The 22,088-nt window shown below is 36.1% G+C and overlaps 1 protein-coding gene across 1 annotated transcript in view; it reads right to left on the reverse strand.

Annotated features, from left to right (window-relative positions):
* The window catches only part of LOC108965998, a 69,577-nt gene extending 48,862 nt beyond the window's left edge, over positions 1–20,715 (reverse strand). Inside the window, exons 1-2 of the mRNA XM_018928693.1 lie at positions 20,027–20,715; positions 7,410–7,796 (exon numbers count right to left, since the gene is read on the reverse strand). Of these exons, the coding sequence (XP_018784238.1) occupies positions 7,410–7,479 (70 nt within the window). The 5' untranslated portion in view covers positions 7,480–7,796; positions 20,027–20,715. The remainder of the gene's footprint in view (positions 1–7,409; positions 7,797–20,026) is intronic.
* Between the last annotated feature and the right edge of the window lie 1,373 nt (positions 20,716–22,088).

Genomic DNA, 22,088 nt, shown 5'->3' on the forward strand with positions numbered 1-22,088 from the left:
AAATTCGTTATCAGTTATAATAACCAATATGTAACCATTATATATATATGTTATTTTACAGTTAAGGTTACGATAATGCAAACTTGAATATCGTAACCTAAGCTGTAAAATAAGATAACACTACGCTACGCTACGCTACGCAGTTGATTGTGTATATACGAAATACGAAAACTTCACCAGTTATGATGCTGATATCGAATATAAACGAATAAATTTACTCTCAATACGTTAGATTACATGGAAAGCAGAAAAAGGTACTTCACAACGTTAGCTAGTTATGAGGTTGTGCTTGCTTTTAGCTACATTTTCATTGTCATTTAGCTAATAGCTTGCCCAACTAGTTGTCGCAGGCTTTTACATCTGCGTACAAAGTTCAATTCATGTGTGACACATGTCATTGAAAGTTTTTTTGCCGTGAGCATCCTGCAGCTGCAACATTTTTGCACAGAAACGGTATACAGGTATATACAAAACTCGGTTAATAGCTAAAGGTTTAGGAAAGTGCAAGACGTTGAAAACAAAAGCTTTGCGTAATGCATACACATGCGCCATTAAATGACAATGAAGGGAAAACCAAGAAGAGTGTAAATTTTTGTGAAACATGTCACAAATGTACAGCCACGAGTGGCATAGACTTTGAGCTAGAAGAACGGCAGCCAAGGCGTTACTTTTATTAATTAAGTTTTGCAGATAATGATATTAGCTTGTCAGAAACTTGTTTTGTGGTATTTTCGCTAGTTGGCGCTGAGAGCCCGCAGTTCCAGTTTTATTCGTCGCATCGGGTTATGCTATGTATACCTTTTTGGAAAGCTCATTTCATGCGCTAACACATGTTTGATTGATTGTCGTTTCTTTGAAGTCGTTGGTGAGTTATAGCGTCGCAAACATGGAGAAAAATAAAGAGAAAATACAACATGTTTTACTGTACTTCTACGATAAAGGCAAAAATGCATCTCAAGCCGTCAATAAAATTTTTGCAGTTTATGGACCCGATACAGTTTCCATTTCCACCCCACAATGATGRTTTCAACGTTTTCGCTCTGGTGTAGAGGTGGTCGCAGATGCGCCACGCTCCGGAAGGCCTGCCATCGAAAATTGCGATGAAATCGCTGAATTGAAAAGAGACCGGCATAGTAGCAGCCGGAGCATCGGTCAAGAGCTGGGCATGAGTCAGTAAAAAAAAGTTGTACGAACAATTGAAAATTCAAGAAAAATACCGCAAGAAATGCCCAGAACAATTATGATTATAGCATCTAGTTCTCTACTGGAGGGTTTATTAGATATGAGCATAAATTGAATTTAACGCATTTACCTGCTACTTGTCTCTATACAGCTTTGAACAGTGTTAGCTGCTTTGCTTATCGCTTTTATGCGGGAAAATGAAATGAAAATGAAATATAAGCCACTTTGCTAACTAACCAATGGTCATAAATTTTTGCTGATCATATTATTTTTGCACAGAAATACGTCGAAAATGTAGAATATAGTCCCGTCCGGCCAACAATACAGCTAATGCGTGACAGCACACACTTTCATGCATTCAAGCCTCATAAGAAGTGAACGAACAACTTTTCATATTACGTATACGCCCTGTACGACGCGCAGAATGTCAAAACATACCACTCCACCTAATGAATACACACTAATGAGATTCATGTCGTACTGTTTTCATGTTTGAATGTATGTATGTATGCATATGTATGTATGTTTGTGTACGCATATTTATGTATGTATGCACATATACGCAGGTGTGGCTAACGGTTCAACGGCAACTTTCGCATATGATTATTCAACTCGACTATTGTCGTTATTGTTTTTGCTGCGCTGTTATAGCATATTTATGAGCATACCATATATACATACATCTATATATACAAATATATATGAGTATATATACATATGTATATATGTAAATATGACAATAGTGGCTACAACGGATAGGTCAACATTCATGCCATTAACGTGGTTTGGCATTTCCGCAACAAACTTTTGTATTAATATTTATTTGTTCTGCTACTCGGTTGTTTCCTGCTGAAAGTTTTTATTGGCAAAATATTTTTGAACCACGCACGCCACTAGTCTAGTTGGTTTGAATTTGAAGTTAAATAAATGTGGTGAAGCAGCATTGTGTTTTGGTACTTCGAATGGTATTACTTCGATTATTTATGAAAGGGCGTGGCGGTCGAATGTGGCAAGTGCAAGCGTGCTCTCAACTGGAATTCTTTCCAGCAAATCTGGGTGCTATATGCGACGAAGAAGGCGCTAGATTCCTTTAGGACATTTACTTAGCGCAGGAGTGCTAACAGATTATTGTTGGAGACTTAAAAAGGCCTTGAAGAAGTCAAATACAGTGAAACGTCTATTGAATGAAAACTCTATTAAGCAGACATCTTCATAAACAGTGTTTATTCGTTAATCTCAAAAGTTTTTGATCTTTGTTAAGCGCAATATATAAGGGCGTTACGAGGGTTTACGAGTTTTATATAAATTTTTTTGTTCTTAACAATACTTCTAGAATACTGTGCTAAATTTTCGAAAAGTGAAAGCGAAATTTTCACGTTTTTGTAAATTTTCAATTTTTTCGTCCTTCGTCCAAGTTCAGAGTTAAGGATTTAACTGAAATTCGAGTTATCCTGCCAACACGAGCGCATCTTTTTTGTGAGGAGTCAACGGAAATAGCATCGCAATGGCCGAGTTTAAAGTATCTTTTCCAAAAATTTCAGAACTTCTTTGTTAATGGTGTATATTTTTGTAACAATAAAAAATTTTAAAAAAATATTTCAGTTTTTATATGAGAAAAAAAATGCCTGAAAAAAGACTGTTTTTACCTGAGGTAACTCATGTAACTACTTAAGCGGTCAACTTTATGAACATATAAATACAGAATTGGGTTTCAGCAAAATTGTTTTTTTTTTTTTGTTTTTTTTTTTTTTTTTTTTTTTTTTTTTTTTTTTTTTTTTTTTTTTTTTTTTATATATTCAACATGGTTCCCTTCAAAGATGATACACCGAATATAGTAACTCTCCAACTTTTTGATACCATTATGATAGTTCGATTTCGTCTTTGTTGCGGCGATCACCTCCTCACTTACGCCGTTTTTACTTGAAAATCGTGCCTAAATATTTGTTTAAGTTAAACAATGTAAACAAAAAATCATTTTTTGGTTGCGAAAATGCAACAAAGTTATTTTATTTGGAATTCGTGGCGCAACTCGAATGCTACGAAATGATTCGCCTGCAAAGCTTGTGCGCTGGGTATGCATAACTCGAGTCCGAGCGTATTGGCAACTTTAATATTTGTGTATTGTTGCAAATTCATAGTAGTTTGTGTTGTAAATTTTAGTTTATATTCTGATTAATATTTGTAATTCCACTATATCATGCTAACATGAAACTTTCTGCTTGTTCGCAATTATTTTGCTATTTTCGCGTTCATTTAACTCTTGAATGCCTGATCGCGGTGCGCTCACCACATTCCGCGATATCCGTTATGCGCCGTGTCAGTAATCGCATACGAAACTGTGAATTCATGCACATGGACTAACACAATACGTTCGTGAAAGCGCATGGATGAGGTGAAAGTTTTGCCGCTTCAATGGCGGAGTTTCTGTTTAATTGGTCCCATGAAGGCCGACAGTTTACCATTTTAATGCGTACACTGTTCTTTCCATGTTATCTATGTCGCAAGTTTGGCACGAGCTCATGTTCGCATGAGTGTTGGGAGTTTTGCGCTCCCCCCTGAGGCTAGCTGGAAATTCGATTACTCGCTTAAATGGCTCACTAATTAGCTGCACATTAATATAGATTTATTCGTACAAATGAAACAGTACATTTGTTAAGGCTTACTCTATTTTCTCTTTGAACTTTTCCGTCATTGTGCTTTTCCATAGTTTCGATGTTTCTTTTGTGCGCGTTAGCTGAGGTATCGTACAATAAATTAACTTAACTTAGTTAATTAAAAGCAATTTGTGAGCAGAATAGCAGCAATTAGTTGCCTCATTTCAAACAGCAGCAAGTGCCACATATAAAACGGTAAAAGCACACTATGTTTCTTTATGTTGAAACTTTCCAACAATAAAATCTAATTTTGTAATCAATAAGAAGCGTTGTTGTCTGATGGTGTTTTGATTACTTATGCATTTCGGAATTATTGATGTGGGCTTAGAAGCTTTTAGTGCACTCATTTTTCTATCGTGTGCAACAATAGCAAGGCATTTTTGTAACATTTATTGTTTCAAATATTTTAGAATTATGGCTGAATAGTACAAATATATATTTTGATATAAAATAAAATTTCAATTTACAGTTTCTACTTGTAATCTGCAAGCAGAAGTATTCAGTGTAGAAAAGTAAAGGTCAGATGGATGACTCGGACTGGTTTTTCGAGAAACAAATATTTCATAGAAAATTAATGCAAGTTTTTTATGAAGAGCTTTCCAACTTGAAGTAGAACCCAGACTGGATTTTAGTTTAAAAAAAAAAATCATACTTTGTTGGTGCAACTCGTTTCTATGTTCGTGTCAAGCTTGAACTGCATACATCAATTAGTGTGTCTTTGACAGCTGTTTGTTTGCGACGCTAAAAGTGTGTCTGGCAATTTTTACCATGGAAAAAAATTAAAAAAGCGAAATCTAAAAATTTGTTTTCGAAAATAAAAATTGAAAGTATTGCAGAAGCATAATACAAGCATTTTAAGGACATTCCGCGGAGAACGTGAAGTCTTCAACAACTTGCTTCATGTGAGTCGTCCTTTAACTTGACTAATGACGTTAAAATCGAAAAAGTTAAAAATAAGTGTTATAAAACTCTCATGTTGTTGTACGTTCATAACAAATATCGATCAGTTCAACATATTTTGGTTAATGTTTCGGTTATTGTTTTGGGTATAAAGCGCGTAAACACCAGGCTAGTACCAAAATACCTGAGTGTTATTCAAAAAGCAGTTAGAGATCGTAAAGGAGATGCTTGACAACGTTGCTGAGAGCATTACATTCGTAAAACGCTTCCTTGTGGTTGTCGAGACGTGGGTTTTTGTACAACAATCTGGCGAATTTTGCTTCAAAAAGCAAGCGAAACTGAAAAACCAAAATTCGCTGAAGGTACTAAAAATCATTTTAGTCGAGCAAATGTATAGGAAATTGATTTCAGCGAGGATATTTAAAATATTAAAGATTTAATTTCAAATACGTGAAAATGTAGTTTCTTGATAGATCGACTATGACGATCAGACTATCAGATAATATATTTGCAGAAGTTTGGCCTTTTTCTTTTTCAAATTTTTTCTAATCGAAAATGTAGTGATATTTAGTATAATTTTCCCACCAGCAAGATCAGAAGAACTCGTAATGCATGGAGCCACATCTTCGTACATAATCTCTATTACCAAAGACGTTTTCTTCCCGTTTATAAAGTAGTGTTAGAAAGGGATAAGATAGGTGAAGAGCTTAACCGCGTGAAAGACGTTTTAAGTTTGCCGAATTAAATATTCTATATTTGCTTCTTCATTTTTTTTTTTTTTTGGCACTACAACCTAGGGTCGGTCTAGATAGCTTTGCCTGTTGCCTCTAACCTTTGCGAGTTCACGACAGTTGTGTATCAAAATTTATTTTTACAGCATTTTGCCAAGGGCTTATGTTACGGACGCAATATTAAAGAAGAATTTATTGTTTATATTAAAAAAGTATGTCTGGCATTTTGATTTTGTTTCTTTACTGTGAAAAAGTAGAGTTTCTCTAATGCATAAAACTAATTACTTTAAGCAAATTTATGAGTTGAGCGGTAATTAATATTTATGTAGTATTATGTTTAAAATAAGCTTGAAAATGCTTCATGCGTTTCAGCATAGAATCAACTAAATTTGATTAACGTTGTTTATATACCAACAATTTTTTCACGTTAACCAAGTTATCGCACCAAATGAAATTATTCATTTCAAAATTAGCATTAATTGCTTAAATAAATACTTAAGTAATAAAGTCATAAAAATATGTTTTAATAAATTTAATAGCAAGACCAATGTGAGTAATAATGCCAAAAATTAATTCTCGAAAGCATAAGAAAAAACCATCAAAGCAAGCTAAAAATAATAATGATAAAATTTTAAACCAGCTGAAGTCCAACACATTTTCTGAGCTCTGCAACAGACGGCTGAATATTTTCCACTCGCAACGGCTTATGCCACTCTCTTTAATAGTTTGTCGAAATTCTCCCTTCCCAACTGAAAGTTGCCGTGCAATGTCGACAATTTGAATACTGGCTGAAGCCGGTGATTATTTCGGCAAACAGCACGCACGTCAAAAATATCTAAAAATACCATGAGAAATGAAAGCAACGGAAATTATTTAGCAAATTATAGTGTTTCGTATTTGCGTTAAACACAAGCACCCAAATGTAGTGAAGGCAACAGAAATTATCAGATAAAATATTACTTCAAAGCGGCGAAAGGTGGTAGCTGGCTGGCTGGCCCAACCCAAAGCGCACTGGATACGCACACACCGCGGCCATCGACACCCTGCAGACGAGTTGATGCCCGTCGGGCCTTACACCACGGCGAAATTACCATAATTATTCATTTATAAAAATCGGAGGGTGTGTATAGCAATGCGCAATATGTCGGTGCGAATGTGCGTGTGTCACATGATGGTTCGAGGAATAAAACATTTATGTGATGTTGTTGAAAAAAATTGCATGTAATGCTGAATAATGTAATAGAGTCAAAGTTTATTTGAAATTTGAAAATCAGAATTAAATTAAATACATTTACAAATATTACATTTGGACTTTTAATACGGCAAAGGTTTATTTAAAATTAATTTGTATCGTAGAAGTGTGTGATTTCAGAAATATTTTATTATAACATTCATCAAAATGAAAGTAATGAAAACAGAAATAAAATACTTTTGGCTAAATACTGGTTTTTTACGAAGTATGTGTTTAAACATAAATTCAACAGCACATGTTTAAGAATACAAGCATGGGTATTACAGTGGGGCAATTTACAGGGCTGCAAAAGAGTTCAAAAAAAAAAAAAATCTTCTACCGGTTATTCTGAACAACTCTTTCCAAGACATCTTGGGGCTAAACTTTGTTAGGCATATTTTTTTTAGGGGTTAGCAGAATTTTTCGCCAGTTTTTGAGATATCCGCATGAAAATTAATACATAGCTGCATTTGGCAAAATCGGTGAGTTTGCATAACGCCATCACATATCTCCCAAAAACCGATTATTGACATTTTTCAAACTTTGCCTTACAAATCGCTGTCTCTCAGGCAATGTTGCTCAGAATAATCTATAAAAAATGTCCATAGAAAAAATCGACCTTCTCTAGTACACATATATGTAAACACCATAACAGGTTTATAAATATATGCAGGCAAGTGTATGACAAACAATTCGCAAACGCACACTTACCTAGCAGCATAAGCAGCAACAAATGGGTGCTGAAGAGCAAGCCGAAGCGACGCAAGTGATCCATCAGCATGATTGCCTTTTAATTTTCGACAGCAATTTGTGTAACTCAAAACCAACACTGGCGCCCTTCACTCCACGGCCACTTCTCCTTTGTTTTATACACGTAGTGGAGCAAGTCTTATGCGCGAGCACTTTTCGCTTTTCTGCACTCTTTAACAGCCGTGCTTGTCATTGCCCCATTGTTGACTTTCACCTATGTGTCGATATTTTCACATTGTCCTGCCCGTGTAACTGACAGCCAAATTTGGCATTGGAATGACGATTTGTTTGCAGCGTTTTATTTTAGTCTTGCTGTGTGCGGCAATCACATTAATTTCATTCAAAAGTCTGCAACAATAGAAAGGAAAAGCTTTTAAAAACGACAATAACAAAATGTACATAAGTATTAAACACAATGGTATGCAGAGAGTTCTATTAAATCACAAGCAAAATTCAGCTGAAAGCACAGTAAACGGAATTAGTAAAGTGTGCTTGCATATAGCTGCCTTGAAGCTTCTCATCAAAAATCTGCCAAGTCAACTCCTTGTCACAAAAGTATGCCCTATCGAGCGCTATTGAGACCTGGAAACGCGCGTGGAGCCATTGAAATCAGTTTATGACTGTACAGAGAATGCAATTTGGCGCTTTAATGTTAGGACACTGCAAGTGCTCCGCTTCATTTCATATTCCACTTGTGCCTTTTAACAAATGCACACTTTAATTAAGAAATAATTACAAAAACAAAAATAAAAATGTATGTGAGTGCTGCGACGTGAATATGCACTGCAGCCGAGGCGGCCACACGAGACCAAACACACACAACAGGAAGCCACGCCGATTGAGTGATGTTTAATGAGAAAAACGCTCACATGCAAACAATGGGTATTTCCTATACGCCGCGAAGGACTCGCAAAAGAAAAAAAAAACAAAAAAAGCGAGAACAATAAAATGGACTGCAACAGGCGCAGCGATGACGAGGTTGTCAGACAAAAGGCGTTGGCATAAGAGCGGAAACAAGAACCTCTGCAGCAGTAAAGTGAGCAGGGAGAAAGTGCCCGAAGGGTTGTACAGACTATGACCAGAAGTGAGCTAGTCGGTTGCGGTGTATTTAACCTCCGATGCGTTGCCGGTTAAAGTGTAAATGTGTCGCTGCGGCAGTCATAATCACACAACTTGGCCTCGCAGCACAGCCAGCCCAGCGGGCGGAGTAGGCAATGGCAGGAGATTTCAATTGCTAACCGGCAACTGGCAGCGATGACGCTGCGCTGAGGTTGAAGGCAAGCAATGAAAGCAAGAGAAAGCTGCGGCAGCAGAAAGCCACTGCATTAGTAAGCGTGGAGTGAGCAGCACAAACTTGTATATATGAGCATAACTTGGTTACAATTGCGGTGGTACACTGTAATAAGCGCATCCAGCAACCTACGGCTGCTTGCTGCATATTTAGAATTATGCACATGACTGCTCCTATGCAACATAAAGTATATACATATGTATGTATGTGCATAAATGTATGCGTGCATATGTAGCTATATATACTGTGTGGCAGCAAGTTTACTGTATTTCTGTTTCCCAAGTTTAGTTTGCCACTACTGTTGCAAGTGCTGCGTTGCACATTGTAATGTTGCAGTAATTGCAACATTTTCAAGGATCCTCGAGTATTTTTAATTCAGTGCAGTGCCGCTTGTTGTTGCCATACAGTAGGCATAAAGCGAAAGTTGAGCATGCAAGGTCTCGCTAAGCTACTCACTGTTGCAGCGTTTATGCAAATCCCCACACAACAGCAAGTATGCATCTATATACATAAATACTGTATATAACTGTGTGCGTGTGCGTTTGTGTGAGTGATGGGTGTGAGCAGTGGGATTAGGCAAACACATATGAGTCGCTTGTCTGCTGACTTTGCTTCGTTACTTATTTGCAATTAAGATTTATGTTGCATTATGATACGAGTATTTAAATGTCTGCTTCGAAAAGCAACAAAAATATATATATGTGTGTATATAAATAAATGCATGAGTGGCAAATAGTGCAATGCACAGTAAACCATGTGACGATGGTCGCTTGCTCTTATAGCGCGTTTTTTTTTTTTAATAAAAAAATTAAAAGCAAAATAAAAACACACACACATACACGTATTTGCCAGCTGCACAATTCACTTGAGTACCGTGTCAATGCCACCAGCGGCAATAGACGTTACACACACTTTTATGTACATACAGCGCATATGTGCAAGTAAGTATGTCATACACATAGCACACAATATTATAAGCATTTCAATACCATATATGAGCTCAGGCTTGCCTCCGTGTGGCTCACTTTTGCTGTCGAAATGAAAGCAAATACAAATTCATGCACTCAACAGCGCTTGCATTCAACGCACGGCAGGGCTAATTTGAAAAACATTCTATAATATACCAGTCGCAGTGCACTTGTGGATACTGTTTTAATTGCACAAGTCCGCACTTAAATGTTGCAAGGCGCACATACGAAATCGTGTCTCCATAATGAGCCAATATTTACTAAGTAAGCACTTTTAGCGCGGAAAGTAAATCTGTACACGAATTTGAATGCAAATATGCTGCATCCTTTAGAGTAAGAAACTATGCTGTAGTCCTGAAACGCTGAAAAACTGCTAGTTCTAAGATTGTATGAAGTTGCATGTAAAAACAGAAATACGCACGAGTCTGCAGTTAATGTGAAACCTGCAATCACTCCAAGTATCTTTCGGCATTTAATTAGATTTTTTTTTTAAGTATATTTTACGCACTTTTTAATAGTATTTAATAGGCTATTCACACCAAATAATAATCACTCATTATTGAGGAAGGCCATCTTACTTATCTTACGATAAAGATACTATAATACCCTTCACAAATATAGCAATTTTCCATACAAGAACTCTTTTTTCATCGGCTAGTTTATATGACAGCTAGATTTTATAATGGTCCAATATCAACAATTAGTTGGCAGAATAAAGCGTTACCTGAAGCAATAATTCAAGACCAAATTTCGTCAACTTAATTTGTGAAATCAAAAAATGTTCACTACAAGGACTTGGATTTGTGCGATCAGTTTGTTTGGCAGCTATGTGTTATTGTGGTGCAATCAAAAGAATTTCTTTGAAAATTTAGCAATATTTTATTCAATAATCCATGCCGAAATCCATGAAGATATCTTGTCAAATAAAAATAATTTCCATGCAAGGACTTGGATTTGAGCGCTCAGTTTGTACAGCAGCTATATGCTGTACTGCTTCGATAACAGCGGTTCCAGCAGAGGAGCTGCCACTTAATTTCGTTAAAAACGTGTGCAAAATTTGAGATTAATATCTCTAAAACTATAGGACTAGTTCACGTATGTGCTGATAGATAAGCGGACGGATGGAAAGATAGATATGATACATTTATGTACATATGTGACCTGGTCTACGGAAAGGGGTTAGGTGTCAAAAAATCAATTTTCACTTTTTAGTTTGATTCGGATGGAAGATGAGATACTTTTTCACGTGATAAAAACTAGTTTTCGCACGTTAGCTCCCTTTTCGTAGACCAGGTCACACACATATATATCGTTTGTCAAAAAAGTCTTGCGGTATTTTCGCTAGTTGGCGCTGAGAGCGCGTAGTTCCACTTTTATTCGACGCATCGGGTCATGCTATACCTTTCTGAAAAGTTCATTTCACGCGCTAACACGTGTTTGATTGATTGCTGTTTCTTTTAAGTCGTTCGTGAGTTATAGCGTCGCAAACATAGAGCAAAATAAAGAGAAAATATGGCATATTTTACAGTACTACTACGATAAAGGCAAAAATGCATCTCAAGCCGCCAATAAAATTTGTGCAGTTTATGGACCCGATACAGTTTTCATTTTCACCGCACAACGATGGTTTCAACTTTTTCGTTCTGGTGTAGAGGTGGTCGAAGATGCGCCACGCTCCGGAAGGCTTGTCGTCGAAAATTGCGCTAAAATCGCTGAATTGGTCGAGAGAGAATCGCTGAATTGGACATGAGTCATCAAAAAAAAATTTTATGAACAATTGAAAATAAAAATACCGTAAAAATACCACAAAAATACCGCAAGACTTTTTTGCCAACCTAATATATAGTTCAACTCTTGCCAACAGGTGCTACTTCGGACAGAGTAGGCAATTGAGAAGCAAAGTCCTGTCCCGACAAACAAAAACCAAACTCTATAAGTCACTCATAATACCCGTCCTGCTATAGGGTGCAGAGGCTTGGACGATGACAACAACTGATGAGTCGACATTGCGAGTTTTCGAGAGAAAAGTTCTGCGAAAGATTTATGGTCCTTTGCGCGTKGGCCACGGCGAATATCGCATTCGATGGAACGATGAGCTGTACGAGATATACGACGACATTGACATAGTTCAGCGAATTAAAAGACAGCGGCTACGCTGGCTAGGTCATGTTGTCCGGATGGACGAAAACGCTCCAGCTCTGAAAGTATTCGATGCAGCACCCGCCGGTGGAAGCAGAGGAAGAGGAAGACCTCCACTCCGTTGGAAGGACCAAGTGGAGGAGGACCTGACTTCACTTGGAGTATCTAATTGGCGCCACGTAGCGAAAAGGAGAAACGACTGGCGCGCTGTTGTTAACTCGGCTATAATCGCGTAAGCGGTGTCTACGCCAATCAAGAAGAAGAAGAATATATGGTTCATAGTGTCTTCAGCATTTTTTTCTGGATGTCACAAACCTAATATACCTTGATCATTGTATTAGTATGGTATTCAAACAGCGAGGAAAGCGACCTACATGGCGTATGAGTAACATTTTTCTTAATTCACTGCTTTCGATTTTTATTGATAAGTTATTCAGTTCGCTGAAAATTTATAAAATATTTGCCAAAAAAATTAAATTTCAACTTCGACAAGGCAAAGTCAAGTCAAGTCAATTAGCTAGACATCTTGCATGAATAGTGTTAATTTTACATTCCATCGCTTGTTGAGTTTGAAAAGGTGAATGGTGTCAAAACTTTGTTATTCGACAACTCAATGCTTAATTGGATATAAGTAAATTCAACTAAGCAAAGCTAACTTTTAGTTTACAAGCAAGTTTCTGTTAATTTATAGATAGCTTGTACATATAAACCCGAAATCCAACGGAATTTCAATATTTTGAAAGAAATCCAATTTTTAATTTCTTTTACTTCTTGAAATGATACAACCTTGCAACGTATTTATTACACAATAGGAAAACACAAAGTTCTGTCGACGCGCTTTAGATTGCAAAGTTCAAAACCAGCTGTTACAGCAATAATTGCAGGAAGCACGCTTCAAGCACCGTTTGCAGCTGTAAATGTGCACGTTAAACTTGACACCGAGCATTCACTGGAAGTGGCGGCATTGACATCGATTACAGCCAGTCAAGCAGCCACAAATGTTGCTAGTGTTTTTTTTTTTTTTACTAACCCCAACATCGGTCGCTGGAAGGCGGCTTCTCCCCCCATGGCATGAACTGCAGTTGCTTTAAGCTTTGCATACAGAAATCTAGTTCGTTTTTGTTGTTGCAGTGTTGTTTGCATTCTATATAGACTATGGTGCAACATCGGTCCATTAGGCGCCAAAAGTAACAGCTGCTCGACAGCGTACTACGTAACTATGAAAGAAGGAAATAACGAGTGTGTGGAGAGTGGGAGAAGAAAACAAAAAGTTGACATGGTAAACTCATACCCACTTTGTACAAGGATGCCTAAGAGCCTACGGTTGCATATTTTACAACTTTCGGTTGTTTTTTAGATGGGTGTGAGCGGCTGCGGCAAGATAATGTTTCCACAACGCCAAACTGCACCGAAAAGTTAGAGCGTCAAAGTCATTAAAAACGCTTCAGCTGCCTTCTAATGCTCTCGACTACAAAACTACACACACTCGGCGACACGACAGTGCAACCACGTGGTTTTAGCGCCGCGTCGCATGCATCACACATACAGAAGTGGTGGCGTTGTTTAGACGAGTTAATAGTAGCAATGCAGTGCACGCGTATATGTTCGCAGACATCAATTCGAAAACTGTAATCTCGGCGCCATGATTGTCATTCCAAAAAGAAGGTGAGCTGCACGTTGCAACTATGCAAAAATTTTCAGCGACAATATGACATAATAAGTGGAGAATAAGAAAATCGAATCGTTCGCTGCAGCATCAATAATCCGAATGCTTAAACCCAAGGCGACATCCCCTAAGTACTTTGCTTGTTTTGTTTTGTTTTTCTGTTTTGTTAGCAGTTGCATTTCCTTTTTAATACAACCCAACTATGAAACTAACTCATCGTGCTACTTGACCTGCTCAGTAGTGCACAAGTGGCAGATATGTAGTGTTTGTGCAAGTGCTGCAGTCATCGGCACTTTCAGTAGCGGGTCCTTTATATTTAGATTGACCTGAAATTGTCCTCAATTTACCTTATATTTATTTCTTTACTATAGTTTGCATAACAGTATCTTATTTCGTTTTATTTGCTGCATTGGAACTATCGCATTTTCTGCGCCGTCTTTTATTTGCGTTGTAAAATGTGTGCCAGGGGAGAAAACGGCGTTGGAAAAAATAATAACAGCGTAATCAAAATGAGAAAAAGGAATAGCGAAAAGCGAACGGCGAACGGCGAATGGTGCATGAAGATTTGCGAAAATGCTCCACAACTGTTGCAGTCGGAGGATAATTTTCACTCATTAACACTCACAATGGGCAAAGTTCCATACAAACTGCGCAAATATTACACCCTATTAAACCCGCAGCCGAACCGTCTGCTTTCAAGTGCCAGTTGTGTATTGTTTTTGCTGCAATAATTTTCCAAGCCGCTTACACCCCTTTTGCCTTCCTCCACTGTGTCAGGCGGTTCTTGCTTTAATGAAGCAGTAATCCGACAATTTTACCATTTATCTTTTATACCAGTAGCACGGCGCTCAATTCGACAATTAATATCACACTCCCTACTTAACAGAAACCTTCGTAATTTCTCCATTAATTTCAAGAAATTTGCAAAATTACATATTTTTTTTACAAATAAGTGAGTTCCTTCTTTGCAAGAGGTGAGCCTATAACAGAAATATGTGGTTGACGACAGATTCTTTTGGTGGTTTGACTAATGAGAGTGTTTGGACACTGTGGAATCTATGGAAATAAAGAGATATAAATTGTAATAAATTTCGCTTACTACAGAGTACCATGGAATCAGTTGTCAACTGAAATCTGCAGAGCAACTCATTGCCGGATCTTGTGAAATAAATTGCGATACACCGCATATTTCTAAGTTTAATTCTCATCTCTCAAAAAAGTAAAATTGTTTTTTTTTTTTTTTTTTTTTTTTTTTTTTTTTTTTTTTTTTTTTTTTTTTTTTTTTTTTTTTTTTTTTTTTTTTTTTTTTTTTTTGTAAATGAAGCTTAAAATCTCACTGCAAATACTTCTATTGACAAAATACGAAAAGACTTTTTTAACCACCCAATACTCTTTGCAATTCATGATGCATTGTAAACACTCACACTTCAGAAAAACATTATATTCAAAGTAACTCTCTAAGGAAAATCTTAAGAACATATTATCCAAAGGATTTTTAAAAATTTTGAATATTTTAAGAGCTACAGTTGCTTTAGTGACGCAGTACCTAGCGCACTAATAAATGACTTAGACTGCCTGAAATTTGATTCACTTTTCTAAACGCGTTTTTCTCGAAACTACTTTTTTCCAAACGGTACCGGCATTATCTCAAGTTCTGTGCAACCGATTTACTTGAAATTTTGTGCGAACCTTCTTTATATAATCCTTTAGTCTTTATCTTTATATACTCCTTAATCCCTTGTTTTTACTATTTTAAAAAATTCAGTAATTTACAAAAAAAGGTGTAAAAAATTATGATTTTTATTTTCAGTCAGTCGCCATTTTTCAAACAAATTTTGTTTCGTGTTCCCTGAAACAGGGACTAAAACAGCATCCTTACTGATGAAGAATTTCTTTTGATTTTTTTTTTTCAGACCACCAGGATGCGCCATTTTTTTCCACCTGTCTCAATCCCCCACCCCCCGCTAATTATGTTAATATTTTTTTGTAAATTTTTTTTTTCTGTATTATTAAGATATCAATAGAAACACCATAAAAAATAGATAGTAAAAATATTTTTGGTGTTTTTTTTAAATAAAATTCAAAAAACTGCCCAAAATTTGATTTCTAGAGTAGAATACCCCCTTAACAAAAGAGCCGATAAAATAACAGAATCTAACTTAGCAAACTAGTCCTTCGCAAAAGCGCTTATTTTCACGTGGAATAATGGAACGCGATATAAACATTTCGTATCTTTATCTAGAGATTTAAATTATTATCCGAAAGTATCAGATATTTTGTTAAGTTAAGGCCAAAAGTAACTGAATTGAGTTCTCACCTTCCCGTCTTTGCCATATAGCCATAAAAGGGACTTTCGAGTTTCCGTTTCCTATCTAAGCGTACACAGTATTATGATGAAAAACATCTATAATGAGTGAAATCGATTCAAATTTTGGCACAGCAAGCATACATATAGCATAGTAAGTTTACATCGTAATTGTGCGCTCACAAGTGAAATGTTATCTTTAATCAAACCTGAATCTGAATATGAAAATATGTGAATTTAGTTGTAAGTGCCCCGAAACCCATATTTTCCGTTGATTGTTAAATTAATTTACAGATTACAGAAGCATGCCTGCAGAATTTTTGCTAAGTTAAGCTTAATAACAAAACCAAAATTCTGTCATATTTTCATAAGGAAGAACATTATATATGATAGCCCAATTGAAGTATACTAAAAAGATGTTTGTGTTTCATTTGTATATGAAAATGTAAAAACCACAGCAAGTGATTGATGTAGATAGCTGATGGAAGTAGTATCATTACTTAATTAGAAAGGTCAAAACAAAGTAATTGTCAAGCGCTTATATCATTGATAAGCACACACGCCCCAATGATTTATGGTTGGTCTAATTTTATTTGCAATTTATATAATGTAATGTAAGATAGTGTTTATGCATGCACATTAAGACAAAAAGCAACCAGAAATTGTCAGTCAGTTCACAGGGTATATGTTATTTCCAAAAAAAAAAAAAAAAAAAAAAATACATTTTTTAAACATTAAAAAACATTAAAATTTAATTTTTTTATTTTTTATTTTTTAAAATAAAATTTATTTTATTTTTTTTTTAATAAGCTGAACTATTCTTAATTATTATGACAAATTTGCGCGTGTTCTGTCAACCAGTTTGCTTACAGCAGCTGCTTAAGTCGGTACATTTCAGATTTTTACAATGGATAAAAATATCGAACAAAGAATTTGCCTCAAATTTTGTATTTCTAACCTAATTTCGTATGCGGAATCAGTAAGACTGCTGGAAAAGGCTTACGATGATTTAGATTTACCAAAAACACAAGCTTACGATTGAAACAAAGCCTTCAAAGACAGTCGAGAGTTCGTTGAACACATTGTTCGTGCTTCGACCTTTTCAAGTGATGAAAATATTAAAAAAAAAATGAGAATATGGTGCTTGAATATTTTTTACAAGTGTTAGAGCGATGGCAAGAGAGCTCATCTCTCGCGAGTCCGTTCGAATGATTTTGGTGAATATTTTAGGTATGAAACGCTCGCTGGTTCGACTCTTCCCGATAAAGCTGATTTTTTTTTTTCAAAAAGAAGATCTTTTTGAATAAGCTTCCATATTCATAGAGTGTATTAAAACAAGTCAACAATCATCGAAATGGAGCTAAAAAGCGAGCCAAAGCCAAACAATGAATTCATTCCGGAGAGACAGTGGGTCAATTTGGAGTTCTATTTGATTGTATTGCGTTGTTTGCGTGAAGAACAATTTATGGATTTTATACGATGATAATGCAAAATCACATTGAGCCACAATTGTGAGCGAATTTAAAGTCAAAAACATAATGAATACCATCGAGCAACCACTGTATTCACCAGACTTGGCTCCGTGTGATGATCCAAACTCAAATTACCGCTCCGTGAAACCCGTTTTCAGTCGATTGAAGGATAAAAAAAAAAATTCGCGGAAGAAAAAGTGCTTTTGAAAAGTATTTCAAGGAATTCTTTGGCGTAAGTGTATTACATCTTCTTGTGATTACTTTAAAGCGAAAAAGTAAATATTTTGCGTTTACCGGGTACTTTTTTGTCACATTATATTTATTTACATATACTTTATTGTTTGTACATTTACACTTAAACAGCCTTTACTGTGTTGAACTGTTTATAAATAACCTTTCATTGATTTGAGGTTGGGTTGGCAACATATTGTAGCTAGTTAAATGAAGCTTTATCTAACACAAACACTAATTAATTGGCGGCTGCGCATGTACGCATATATGTGTATGCTAACATTGGAACACAATAAATGGATACATTTAAATATGGCGAATGCCTGTCGGAAAATATGAACGAAAATGAGGAGTGAATTTGAAAATGTATGTATATCACAGCGAACAAAGATTTGCTTATACTTCCACAAAAAGAAAAGAAAAATGTATGTATGAGGAATATTTTTTAATAAATCGAGATTCGCGAACAGAAACGAGTTTTAATTAACGAATCGCTTTAGTATTTCTAAAATTTTCTCCATTAAGTTCTATGCACCTTTATATGCGTTTGAAACAATTGTCGAAGCACTTTTGTCACACTGATTGATATGTCTCCAACGCATGCATTGTAAAGGTATCAAACGCCGCTTCAAGTGTCGAGAAACGCTGGCTTCTTATTTTAGTTTTTACGAACGGGTATAAAAAAAGAAGTCGTTCGGTCCAAGTCAGGTCTATATGGTGCTCAAAAATGCAGTTCTTTCAGTCGCTGTGTGTGCGAGGGCGCATTGTCATGGTGAGTGATCCGTTTTTGGTGGCTAGTTTTTTATCTTTCTTGCAAGAAAAACCGGCGACCATTTGTTGGGAGGCGCTTCGTGCGCGAACAACTTTTGTTGGATTCGGCTCATATGACAACCGCTATACGTAAGTCCACTATTCAACACCGGTTAACCTTTTCTTGACATGTCTGTCGATCAATCGGCACGAGCCTTTTATTTTTAATCTCATGGTAGGTCATTTGGCAATAGCAGCTTGAGCACTGCATCAAACCGGAATAGCAAATGTTGTTGAAAGACCTATATATATTTCTCTACTACTAAACAGCTGGGCTTCCGGAAGCTTAGTCAACGCTGGGCCACCATCTATGCATACGCTGTATCAAAAGCTTTGACCCAAAATCGACCGCAGGAAATGTAGTGATCGCTTTGCACTCAGTAAAACTAGCCTTTCTCTAGCTTTTGGATTTTTAACAAGCCATCGCGCTTTTGTCGTCCACGCAGTAAGGCTGGGAGTAATACCAGATGCCATCTGCAGAAGTTATATGGAAACAGATGAGATAGAAACAATTCAACACTTTCTCCTGACTGTCCCGCGTGTGGGAGGTTAGAACTTAAGCACTTGGGCGCACATAGTTTTATAAGCAGGAATAGAAATTAAATGCCTATGCAAATTTGTATTGGCATTTTGCAAATTTTTAGTTGGAACACAGGAATTCTTCTTTTTTATGATCTTTGATCATTCACCTAACCTAACCTAACCCTCACCTATATGAAATTCATCTTCAAGTGATCCACAACCTCGATTGAAGCCACCATACAAATCGATAAACAGTGGTACTTGATAGAGCTTAATCGCCTAAAACTAAACTGAGTTCAGATATGCGCAGTCGCTATTATAAAAAGCAAACGCGTGAAAATGTTCAAATCACGAGATGAATATTTTAAGTTACTGTAAACAACACAAACAGCGCTCGTGTGTCAAAACGTACTGGGTATGAATAATTTCAAAATTTACGATAGAACTGTGAATTGCCGGAATGCAACAATAGAGTTGTCAAATCCAAAATATAAAAGGCAATATAAAAAATGTATATACGCGAACTAGTCTCTTAGATTTGAGATTTTGATCAAGAACCTGCTCGTGTGTCGGAGGCGCCTTTATCGAACCACTATAGCAGATAATTGCCATACAAACTCACCGTTCCAAACTAAGTCGAGTATGGTGGAGTTTTTATGAAGAGTTATCTTCATGAAATTTGGCGTAGATAATTTTCCAATCTCCGAACTTATGGTTCAGATGGGATACTTATAGCTTTTACTTCAAAACAGCCAAAACAGTAGAACAATTCTCGAAAAAAGAAAGAATTGATGAGATGAGATGTGAGACTCACTGAACGTACAAAACCTATTTCTTGAATGGAATATTTTATGTGTAGGAAGGGTATTAAAGCTTCTACGCAACCAGAGTGAACGTCTTTTCTTGTTATTGTTTGCATGTAAGCAACTTTTCGAGGCTTAACCTCAATAAAAATGATATTACACCTCTGTTTATGAGCAGCGGATATTTTTCAGCTTTCAAGCATTCAGAGCCAAGCCTTGAAAAAACTTACTTTTTCGTAAATATAAATGCAACTTATATAAGAATCCAAGAGCGAAAAATAATAATAAAAATAAAATTTATTGCTTGTTTATGGTTTAAACCAATATTTGTCTCTGCTTCAGGACAATAAAGGTATGCGCTGTTTGCTTACATTGTTGATTTAATAGCTGAAATGTTTGTTCTGCACGTAATTATCGATTGGACACCAAATAGCTCGAAATTGGTAGTAGCTTGTGGCTTCCTAGGATAGCTGCTTGTTGGTTTTATATTCCGAGTATTTGCACACACCTTAAATACGTCAGTTGAACTAACGTGTAACGTATCACTTGCCGAATATGTAATTTCGGAACTCACCACTTTATTCAAACTGATTACTTGTTAAGTAATTTTCGACATCGAATCTCATTTGCTGTAGAACACTCTTGTTTTCGTAATTCATCTTCCAAATTACAGATTTCACAACTACACGGTTAACGCTATATACATTACTTATGTATATATGTATATAATTTAAATGACTTCACATCATATGACCGAATAACGTGAGATGCAACTAGCAATATATATATTTACATATAGTATAATGAAACGGCTCGTCAAAAGTTGCATACACCAAACGGCTGATGCCAGAATGGACACGTGCTAGATAGCCGCCACTTCCATCGATCGCAAGGTTTAACTTAGCTTTACCTAAAACGGTTTTTGTGATTTTTTTTTTTTCGCTTTTCACTAGTTTTACTTTTCACAAGCAATATTTCTTATTATTCGCAAAAGGTGAACACATTTTAAATAATTTAATTAAAAATTCAGCCATCTTAAATGTGTTTTCGCTTGCAAATAGTTGCAACATCACTAACACACACACACACTTCCTTCAAACTTTAATATGTGTACATTGATTTTTTCTGTTTTTTTTTTTTTTATAACGAATATTTGTTTATTTGAGTAGCACACAGTTGCTTCTACTCCTTATTTGTTTTCACAATGCATTATTAACACAATATTTGTTGTATGTGCCGTTAGCCGTAACGAACGCGCCTTTAATATTTTAACATCCTCTCGGTAGGATTTTCATGCTGAAACTGTTTCAAGAAATGTCGCATGCCAGGCTGTTTGCATACCCTCGTCACAGCGTGACCGAAAAGCGCGGCATACATTTCAGCTATTCGCCGTCGTTAAGTTCATGAATACGAGCGCAAACGAAGAGCGGTGAGAGTTACTAGTGGCGTACAGCACAATAACAATGCTAACATAAGCTAAATATAGCCACGTGTCTTGGCTGTGTCAAGTGTGCTGCAGGAGTGAACAACGAAGCTTTCGGAGAGCACCAACCGCGAGCGCGATTCATTAGAGCCCGTTTGGCGCTCAATGCTTCTCAATGCAAACTTGGTATATCCGTGAAGCGCCTTAATTATTTATTTAATTTACTTAACTATTACGCAAAATAAGGTACTCTTCTTAGCTGCTCTTTAGTTACAGCATACACTCTTTGTTTGGTAGTTGATTCTCTTTATACTTTGGTGCTATTTGAAGCCTAATTCTTGGCGCTTAACAGCGAATGTAAGTAAGAATTGTACTAATATTAGTTAATAGTTACGTTTTGAGGCATTTTGAGTTTTGTCGCAACAATGTTTTTTTTTCAACTTAAATATTTTTTTCAATTAAAATCTGTATCTCGTCCATTTAATACAGTTTTTTTATTTAAGAATTTTCTTACAGTCCTATTTTCTAAGTTGGTTCGAACTGGACACAGTGAGTTAAATTTTGTTAAAATCGCTTTAGTAGTTTAGGAGGCCATCGCGGACAAGCAACGTGACACATAATTTTTATATATATAAAGAAATTGCAAACATAAAGGTTTGAAAGTATTTTTCAACCACTTGAAGTTAGTCCGAAAAATATTTTCGGTGACTTGAGCGTCTCTTTTTACACATTGTATAATCAGCTCACAAAACTGTAACCGCTTTGTTTTCGTAAAGCTGGTTTCAGAGTCGGCCTTCGTCCTTCTTATGTTTTTCTAACAGAATGAATGAAGGAATAAGATTATAAATAATAATTTCGAGTTTTGAAATCACTATTAAATGTAAATTTCTTCCTAAAAACAACGTGTATGGAAAGCTCCAAATGTTATCAAACATTAAAAATATGACTAGGTCGTTACTCGTTCGTTACCTGTAAAAATATTTTTGTTTTAGGTTTCTGGATTTGAGGGA

This window comes from Bactrocera latifrons, unplaced genomic scaffold (genome assembly GCF_001853355.1).
Source record: "Bactrocera latifrons isolate USDA-ARS-PBARC rearing strain unplaced genomic scaffold, ASM185335v1 scaffold_153, whole genome shotgun sequence".
NCBI lineage: Eukaryota > Metazoa > Arthropoda > Insecta > Diptera > Tephritidae > Bactrocera > Bactrocera latifrons.